This window comes from Momordica charantia, assembly GCF_013281855.1.
Source record: "Momordica charantia cultivar OHB3-1 chromosome 10 unlocalized genomic scaffold, Mcharantia_2.0 BLBB01000010.1, whole genome shotgun sequence".
NCBI classification, from domain to species: Eukaryota; Viridiplantae; Streptophyta; class Magnoliopsida; order Cucurbitales; family Cucurbitaceae; genus Momordica; species Momordica charantia.
Genome location: NW_028275158.1, coordinates 11,474,887 through 11,484,283, shown reverse-complemented (window position 1 = coordinate 11,484,283; position 9,397 = coordinate 11,474,887). Strand labels below are relative to the sequence as shown.

Below are 9,397 nucleotides of genomic sequence, written 5' to 3'. Positions count from 1 at the left end.
CTCTGGCACTACCTCCATCTTCGACTAAAACCTCGCGGTCCACCGACCCATCTGATGGCGCCATACTATGTATATATAAATCAAGCAAGGTTAATTATTTGTTGGGGAAATTGCTTATCAAGAATATTTTCCCCTCCCACTTCATTAGTGAAAAGACAATGAACCACAATGATAAGAGAAAAATAGGGAAAACACATAAACGACACAAGCAAATTTGTATTGGTTCACCAAACTATGGGTTACATCCAATCTTCCATGAACTTGATAAAAGTCTACTAGCTTCTAGAAACTACAACAATATACTCTTAGGAAACAAGGAACGAAAAGCCTCACCAAATACCCAGGAGAATAGGTCAGGAGATCAATAGGTTGTCGACGATGCACTACAACCTCGAAATCTCGCCTTTGAAACTCTGCTAAATACTGTTACCACACCTCTGAAATAGAGCACCAACGACTGTTCACGATCGTCCTTGATGCTTGCAACAACGCTAGCCACCACTCCCCTTTTATTCTTCAACTCTCACGGCAACCTAAAAAAAGACTCATATATAGTGATGACTAAACTTGGAGGCGAAGTAGGGTTTAGGTATTGGGCTTTAGTTGTGTTACTTGTCCCAAATCACTTTCCCACTATTAATATTTGTTTTGGCTCCAATTTTGTCCCAACATTGTTAAACCAAAGAAAATTGAAATAGAGAAGGAATCGCGAGATGGTGATTCCAAAAACAGTGAAAACTCATGAAAGCCCGGCCCTTTTCACCTCTCCTTTAAAACCCCTCTTCATTTCTTTATTTATTTTTTCAAATTTTAACTTTTTTACCCTGCGTCTCTAGTTCATGGATCCTAAAGTAGAGCCATCAACAAAGAAAATCCAAGAAGTAGTGCCCAGATCAACTCCACCCAGAACCGCCACGACCCAAAAATTCAGATGTCGGCGCTTTTCGCCGCCAGGATATTCCAATTGACCCACGAAATCCGAAGGCGAAACCATCCGGTGGCTGCTGCAGCAGGCGGAGCCCTCGATCATCGCCGCCATTGCATATGCATGGTGTGGGAGGTTCTTTTTTTCAATCCTAAACCGGTTTAATTTTGAATCGACCCGATATTGAACTGATTTGTACAGCTGACCATTTTATTGTACACATAGATTTACTTATGTTAAATCAACCTTTATTTTGAACGGTAGAGACTAAGTTGTAGCAAATTTTAAAGAACAATGACTAAATCATTATTATTTTGTTGGAAGGTTAAGGACTAAAGATGTATTTTAACCATTTTTTATATCTATTTTTGAAAATGATGCTTCTACATTATATGCATATGCATGTGCAATACCCAAATTTTTTTTTACAAAATTATATCCAAAAAATAAATTTTTATTCCTCTTGATTTTATCAAATTGGAATGGAGAGTTTTTTTTTTAGGTTTTCTCTTTCTCTCAGTATTGCTTTCTTTTTCACTATATATGGAAGGAACAAATTTGAATGAGTATTAAACATACCAGCCAGTTCTGATCAATATTCAAGAAAATGAGTAATAAATTAAGAAAATTGCATATTCTACCAAAACTCTTAGTTATAATGCTTTTCCATTAATCTCCCAATTTTCGTAGTAGGTTAATTATCTAACTATATATATATATTTTTTTTTAATAAGAAAATTATTAGAAGAATAAAAGTATTTTTACTTTTTTTTTCACAACATGTGGAGTAGGATGGGATCGAATTCTGTTGAACTATGTGTACTTTGACAAAAGTATTTTTACTTTTATTTTCAATTAAAGTTGCCTTTTATTATTTCGTAACTTTATCTAGTAAATTAATACAAATATAGACAAATTAAACCCTTACAAAATTCAAGAATTACCATAGAAATCTACATTAAATTTACTTTTTAAAAGGGAAAATCACATGCAAGGCACATGAACAAAAACTAGTTTAATTAATAAAAGATTTTATAGCTAATTCAAAAATGTTAAAATTTATAATTATCCAACTATAAAAATTACCAAAACTTACGGGGAATTACAATTACATAATATCGTTTTCAAAAAAATCAGAAAAACTTAAATTTAGAAAAGGGCCGATTTCCCAGATATTTAGTCCTTATCCAATCAAATAATACTGGGGCTGTGTTATTTGGAAAGAAGAAAAGAATATTCGATCTTCGCCGCACGTCGTGGGCATCTTCAATACACGTGTACGGCAGATGTTCAAAGCACAAGTTCGAACCTTTCGACTTCTTAGTAGACGATAGAAGAAAAACTGCAGCTCGTTTGGGCATCTCCCGTTGAAAATTTTCTGAATCTCTCGCCTTGGTTCCCGTCTTGAAGGTGAAGATTTCTTTCATCTATTTGATTTTATTCAATCGTCTGCTTATTTGAATCTATTTGGAGAACGATTGGGTTCTGATTTGGTACTGTTTTTTTGCATCTGCTGTTGACTTTTGTACTGAGGTTCGGGTTTAGGAAATTGCTTCTTTTGTAATGTTCTTTGATTTGTTTTTTTTTCCTTTTTCTGTTTGATTTCTGGTAAGTTGCTGGGAAGTTAGATCTTTGAAGTATTTGATTTTGGATACGAATAATTTGGGACTGGAGAAATCCGGAACCTCTTAATCGTGGAGTGTCGCTAGATCACTAAATTCTAAAGTTAATCTACTGTTTTTTCCCCTTCCATCTTCCGTGTTTTCGCCTGTAGAGAAGCATTAATTGTAGCTAATTGTTGCTTTGTATGACCAACGAAGAATTTTTCTTTTCCAGAACTTGACCTCTGGTGTGGATTTCCTTCTGTATAATTTTGATGTATTTCATAATCATAATCAACTTTTTAGATAGCATGTTTAGCTTCTGGAATTCACTAGTTTGACTTGTGGAAATCCTGAGAAGTGGGAACCAGGTCTCTGGCTGCATTTGAGTGTATATGTAATTTTTATGTCTGTGTGGGAGTCGGTTTGCATTTGAACATTCTGTGATTTGGCATGGGGCTGCTGAAGGGAAGTGTGGAACTAGGGATTGAATGTGTTTTGCGCCTTGGTACTGTTCTTAGAAATAAACAATCTGTTAAATGAAAAAGTAAATAAAACAAATGGAAGAAGTTTGCTTGGATGCTTATATCTTTAAACAATCTCTTAAGCAAAGCTCAAATTTCTTTAATTTTTCGTTATCTCGTGCTTCATGATACTATATTTTTCATATATAAAGTTCTAACTTTATTTATATATCGTGTGTCTTACCAAACAAAGCTTGCACATTATTTATGGCTTTTGCCATCAGCTTACCTCAGAGGATTATTGCACTTAAGCGCAGTTTGCTTTGACGTATGATGATAAAAGAATTATGAACTTGTTAGCTTTAGTCATTTCTTGTTGGAAATGTGAACTTTGGTTTGTAGTTATTAAATAGTGTGCGCATCTATTACATCGTATTGTTGCCCTTGAGAATATCTTTGACTTATTTTAACTAAGCATGTTTTCAATTCTCAGTTATCAACATGGGTACCAGACTCAAGCTTTTGACAGCCGTGCTCTTCATTTGCTTCCTTATGTTACCAATGGTTATTTCTGCTTCCAATGATGATAAGGTCAGAATTGGACTTAAAAGGAGGAATTTTGATCAGCACAACCGGGTTGCTAGCAAGATTGCAACCAAGGAAGGAGTTTCATTGAGAGATTCTGTTGAGAAATATCAACCTAGTGAGAATTTGGGAGACTCTGCTGATACTGATATTGTAGCATTAAAGAATTACATGAATGCTCAGTATTTTGGTGAAATTGGTATTGGTACTCCCCCTCAGAAGTTTACTGTTATATTTGACACTGGTAGTTCTAATTTGTGGGTTCCTTCATCCAAGTGCTTATCTGTAAGTTCCCATCATCTTTATTGTCAAAAGATTTATTTGTCCTTTATATATAAGAGCATGCAATGATTTTGAGTTGTCTGCAGGTTGCTTGTCTTTTACATTCCAAGTACAAGTCAAGGCGTTCAAGTACTTACAAGAAGAATGGTTATTACTCTTCCTTTAGATTCTTATTTTACTAATGCATTTGAGTCAGTCACTTCATGCATTTTTTCTGATATCACTAATGTTAATTTGAGTTGCTTTTGGCTATGAGAACCAATTTTATGTACCCTCTACATATCCCTTTGGAATTGTGGATTTTTTATTTGATTACTTTTTTTCCCCTTTTTAACTTTCTACTGCAGGTAAACGTGCTTCGATTAAATACGGGACTGGTGCTATTTCGGGCTATTTTAGTCGAGACCATGTTAAAGTTGGTGACCTAGTAGTTAAGAACCAGGTATTTGTTTATGTTCATTTCTGTCCTTTCCATGTATTTATTCTTGGTTGTACTTCACTTAAAAAGATATTTTTCCTACCAGGATTTTATCGAGGCAACTAGGGAACCCAGCCTCACATTCTTATTGGCCCACTTTGATGGCATACTTGGACTTGGCTTTAAAGAGATCTCAGTTGGAGACGCGGTGCCTGTATGGTATGTAGTTAGACAATATGTTATTGAAATGGCGGACCTGCTACTTGGGTGTGATCTAAATAAGAGTTGATGTTGATTGTATAGATTGCTAAATGTTTAGTAGTATACAGGTATAACATGGTTGACCAAGGTCTTGTTAAGGAACCTGTTTTCTCGTTTTGGTTTAATCGCAATGGGGATGAGGAAGAAGGTGGTGAAATTGTCTTTGGCGGTGTTGACCCTAATCACTACAAGGGGGGAGCACACATATGTTCCAGTTACTAAGAAAGGATATTGGCAGGTCTGTTATGTGTGCTGTTTGGAAAACTAGTTTACATGCAATTATCATTGACTTGTTACTAGTTTATTATTAGGTATAATTATGTATCATTTTCTATGTTGGCAGTTCGATATGGGTGATGTTCGGATCAATGGCAAAACAACTGGTACGATAAAAATCGTCGACATTATGATCAATATCAATCAAATGTGGTTTTCATATACGCTTTATTAATCTTGTCCTAAACAATACCATTTCAGGATTTTGTTCAAATGGTTGCTCAGCAATTGCTGATTCAGGAACTTCTTTGCTGGCCGGTCCAACGGTGTGTGTTATCCTTCATATGCAATAATGAAGTTGAACATGTTTATTTTCTGTGATATATGATTTTCCCTTTGTTGTGGGATGTTCTTCATTTAGCTCCATTCATATGAAACCTTTCAGTGTTCCCTTCATTTGCTATTTCAGTCATTTTTGGAATGGTTGCCTGTGCAATTGGCCCCGCACTGCTCATTTGATTTAGTCATTGAGTGTGCAAATTTTGTAGCCATGGATATTTTGTTTCATTTACTGTTCGAACATCAAACAAATTTTTAGTGGTTTATATGTGGTTGAGTTCTTCCCCCCTAATTTCAGAGTATTATTACCCAAGTTAATCACGCCATTGGGGCCTCAGGCATTGTAAGTGAGGAATGCAAGACTTTAGTCTCAGAATATGGAGAAACCATAATTAAATTGCTATTAGAAAAGGTATATGATATCTCTTTGTACATTCTCAAAACTTCATCATAAGAATTTCTTTTGTTTAATTCTCTAACTATTCATATTCTACTTCAACAGGAAGAACCAAAGAAAATCTGCTCTACACTTGGTTTGTGTACTTTTGATGGGACTCGAGGTGTAAGGTTTGGCTTTTTTTTTTCCTTAGTTTAAATTGTAGGCTGTCACATCATTTCTTAAGTTCCTTTTTTAGGGTGGGTAATATTTACATTCATTTTCCTATTGTGGTGAAATTCGTCTCAGTACGGGCATTGCAAGTGTCCTGGATAACACCACCCAGACAACCTCCAATGGTTTGCACGATTCACTGATGTGCACTGCCTGCGAGATGGTAGTTGTGTGGATACAAAGCCAACTAGCAGATGAGCAAACACAAGACCGGATACTCGATTACATAAATCGGGTAAAATAACTCTTTGCCCTCTGGATTTTCCTCCAGAACTAAGCTTCACATGCTCATTGTCTTTTGTGATTGCAGCTGTGCGAGAAGTTGCCTAGTCCTATGGGAGAATCAGTAATTGATTGTGATTCCTTGTCTACTTTGCCTAACATTTCATTTACAATCGGTGGAAAGGTCTTTGACTTAAAGCCTGAGGAGGTAATATATGGATGGGTTGTCTTTCTTTGTTTGACTGCATCATGACTCATTCTTCGGTATCTGTGTAGTACTTTAGTTTATATGGGACCGTTTGGTAACATTCTTGTTTCTTATTTTTCGTTTTCGTTTTTTATTTTCCTTTATATTTTCTTTAAACAAATAAAAACAAAATTGTATTTGGTAATTATTTCTTATTCCTTGTTCTTCCTTTTTTACTGGGAAAGAGAAACCGAAGTATGTTGGTTGCTATTTCTTGTTTGTTCTCTTAAATTTTAAATTAAAAAAAAATAAAAATTTTTATATGAAAATTAAATTTTCAAAGTAAATATTCAAAATTTTTATGTTATATTTATTTTTTTGATATTTATTATGTGTTAACTATATTTTAGAAAAAAAAATTGAAGATAGAAACAAGAAATTTGATTTTGTTGTTTCCAAAATTTCTATACAATTTTGTAAACTTTTCGTATTTAAGACGAAAAATGAGAAGCAAGAACAATTACGGAGTGGCTTCTCAAAAATTGAAAATGGAATACAAGGAACGAGAATGTTATCAAAGAGTCACTAATCTTCTTCCATCTCTGCTCCCTCTCCCGAAAGAAAACTTCTTCCATTTTCGTTTGGATATTTCTTTTAGCTCTGGTAACGATCATCAGTTTTAGTCTTGTCAAATTAACAATAGCTTTTCAAACTTTAATGAGTTTGTTGCGAATTTGGGACATGTTCTTCTGAAATGCTGTAGTATATTTTATCGTCATACTATTCTGAATCTATACGTTTTTGTTCTTTATTGCAACCAGTACGTCATCAAAGTCACCCAGGGACCTATAACCCAATGCATCAGTGGATTCGCAGCTCTCGACGTGCCGCCTCCGCGTGGACCCCTCTGGTAAGTCTTAATTTCTCTTAAAGCACATTGATTCTAGTAGAGTTGGGCGATTCTTCTTCACTTCCAGCTTTCGCTAACATTGTCTTCTCGCTCTCGCTCTCGCTCTCGCTCGTTCGTCAAACAGGATCTTGGGAGATGTTTTCATGGGTCCTTACCATACCGTGTTTGATTATGGAAACTTGAGAGTTGGATTTGCAGAAGCTGCTTAAATGCTCAAATTTCAACTTGTTCTATTTCTGTTTCCCAGTTTCCACGACTCTAGTATGATAATAAGCTCATAGATTATAAGCTTTGTATGTAAATATGTGTTTGTGTAACCTTTTCTGTTGAAATGGATTGTATATTTACTGGGAAAGGGAAAAAAAAAGACCATTTTTAATGGATATTTAGACTGTTAATTATATGAAAAGGCACAAATTGGGACAAAGCTGAATTTGTCTGTTGTTATTGATGATGTTACATGTGTTTGGTTGTTGATTAGTGACTTGGATCTCTCCGTGCTTTGCTCTTCTAGGTTGTTGCTGGACAGACTTGGTGTGAATTTGGCGAACTTCCTAATTTATTCACTTTTTAAACAAGTATTTTTTCTTCAAACATTTTTTATGAAATTTTTTTTAGTTAAAATACAAAAGTGTTTGGTTACATATTCTTAAATTTTAATCACTAGGTTATTTGGTTGCAATATATAGAAAAAATTATACAAATTTTGAATTACTATAAAGTGATTTTCGATAAATCATTCTAAGAACACTCTTGGATAATCAATTTTAAAGTATTTATTCAAAAAATAATTATAAATTAATTTGGTTATTTGAAATGCGTTATTTTTCTTGTTATCTAACAGTTTAGATCTAAAACTAACATTTTCGGCCTTTCAAGTTTTTTCTTGAATACAGTATTTGTATTATAAATTATAAATTAATCTAGATATACTACTAAATTATTAACGAAGTTAATCTAAATACAATATTTGTGAGTGGAAAACGCGATATTCTTTTAATATCTCATCTGGAAATGATTAGGGATTTTATTTGGAAATATTTTGAAGTGGTAAAAGGACGTCAGTCTATTATCAATTCAATATTTGAGTCCTCATCCACGTTAGCATTTATTTTTCCTCATTAAAAATTTGATTGCTATTTATTTTTATGAAAATAGAAAAAATATATAGTTTTGGACACTACCTCCTATTTATCAAGAATTTACTAGTAGAAAATAAAAGATGGGCATTGACTGGCAAACTTTAATTATTTTGTTTCTCTCTCTCGCACTTCTTTCTTCTTCCTCCCTCTTGTTGGCATCTACAAATCATTTCTCCAACATAAACGAAATCTCTCTCTCTTAGACTCCTATCTCTCCATACTCACATTAAGTGAAACAAATGGGAGGATTTGGCACAAAAGGGTGAAAAATGATGGAAATTGTTGCTTCCTCTTCCTTGTGCTCCATTCCATCTATTATCATGTTAGTTCATCCAATATAACTTTTATTATTGCTAGTGCTAGTTTCGTATTCATAATCAAATGTTGATATCAATGAAAATGTCCACTTCTAAATTTTATGGAAATAGCAATAAAATATCCATGTTGATGGATATTTTTGAAAATTATAAAAACAAAATATTAATAGGAACAAATAAGCATTTCACCGTTAAAAAAATATATTAAATTTCTTATTATTAATATTATGACTATATTGATTATTTTTTTTTCATAATATATCGTGGATTTTATTTTATAATATTATATCCATAATAACAAAAATTTAATACCTTGTTCCTAGTGCCATGTTTGGAGGAGGGCTCTTTCCACACAATAATTGGGAAAGGATTTCTTTGGATTGCACATGATAGATGTACCAATTTTCAACATAAGAAATCAATGTAGCTTTTATGTAGGAGAAAATATCAATTCCCTTTGACGGGATTCAAGAAAATATATCCTATATTTAAAACGAGAAGATCTCCTAGATTCAATCTTTAGAGGGATCAGGATTCAACTCCTATAAATAGGGGAGTAAGTCAAACCTTAAAGTATGCTACAAATCTATACTTTTTGTGAGGAGAGAATGATGAGCTTTCCCTCTCTCATTTGTTCCAGCTTTGGAATAGGGGAGAGAGGGAAAGCTCTCCCCCTCTCCCTATTCCCTCTCTCCCTCCGACGATGACCACGACGCCGTCTCAAGCAGTCTCAATTTCACTACAGGATATTTTGCAGCTCTTGTCGATCCCTTTATTCTAGAAGATTGGTGCGAATTTGGTGGAATCTCAGAAGGCCAAATTTCTGCATCAACAATTGGCATCGTCTGTGGGGACGACTAAGATCTAAACGTGTAACAACCCGTATTTTCTAATACGGTCATTCTGAAAAAATGCGGA

The 9,397-nt window shown here is 34.2% G+C and overlaps 1 protein-coding gene across 1 annotated transcript; it reads left to right on the top strand.

Annotated features, from left to right (window-relative positions):
• The first annotated feature begins 2,175 nt into the window (after positions 1–2,175).
• On the top strand, positions 2,176–7,024 carry LOC111019253 (aspartic proteinase). Its single transcript, XM_022295597.2, is given in 14 exon segments — positions 2,176–2,335; positions 3,484–3,860; positions 3,944–4,004; positions 4,205–4,299; positions 4,382–4,494; positions 4,605–4,725; positions 4,727–4,774; positions 4,880–4,919; positions 5,014–5,078; positions 5,390–5,503; positions 5,594–5,658; positions 5,777–5,936; positions 6,012–6,131; positions 6,932–7,024. Coding segments are annotated over 13 exon segments (1,464 nt in total). The 5' UTR covers positions 2,176–2,335; positions 3,484–3,491.
• Positions 7,025–9,397: the final 2,373 nt, after the last annotated feature.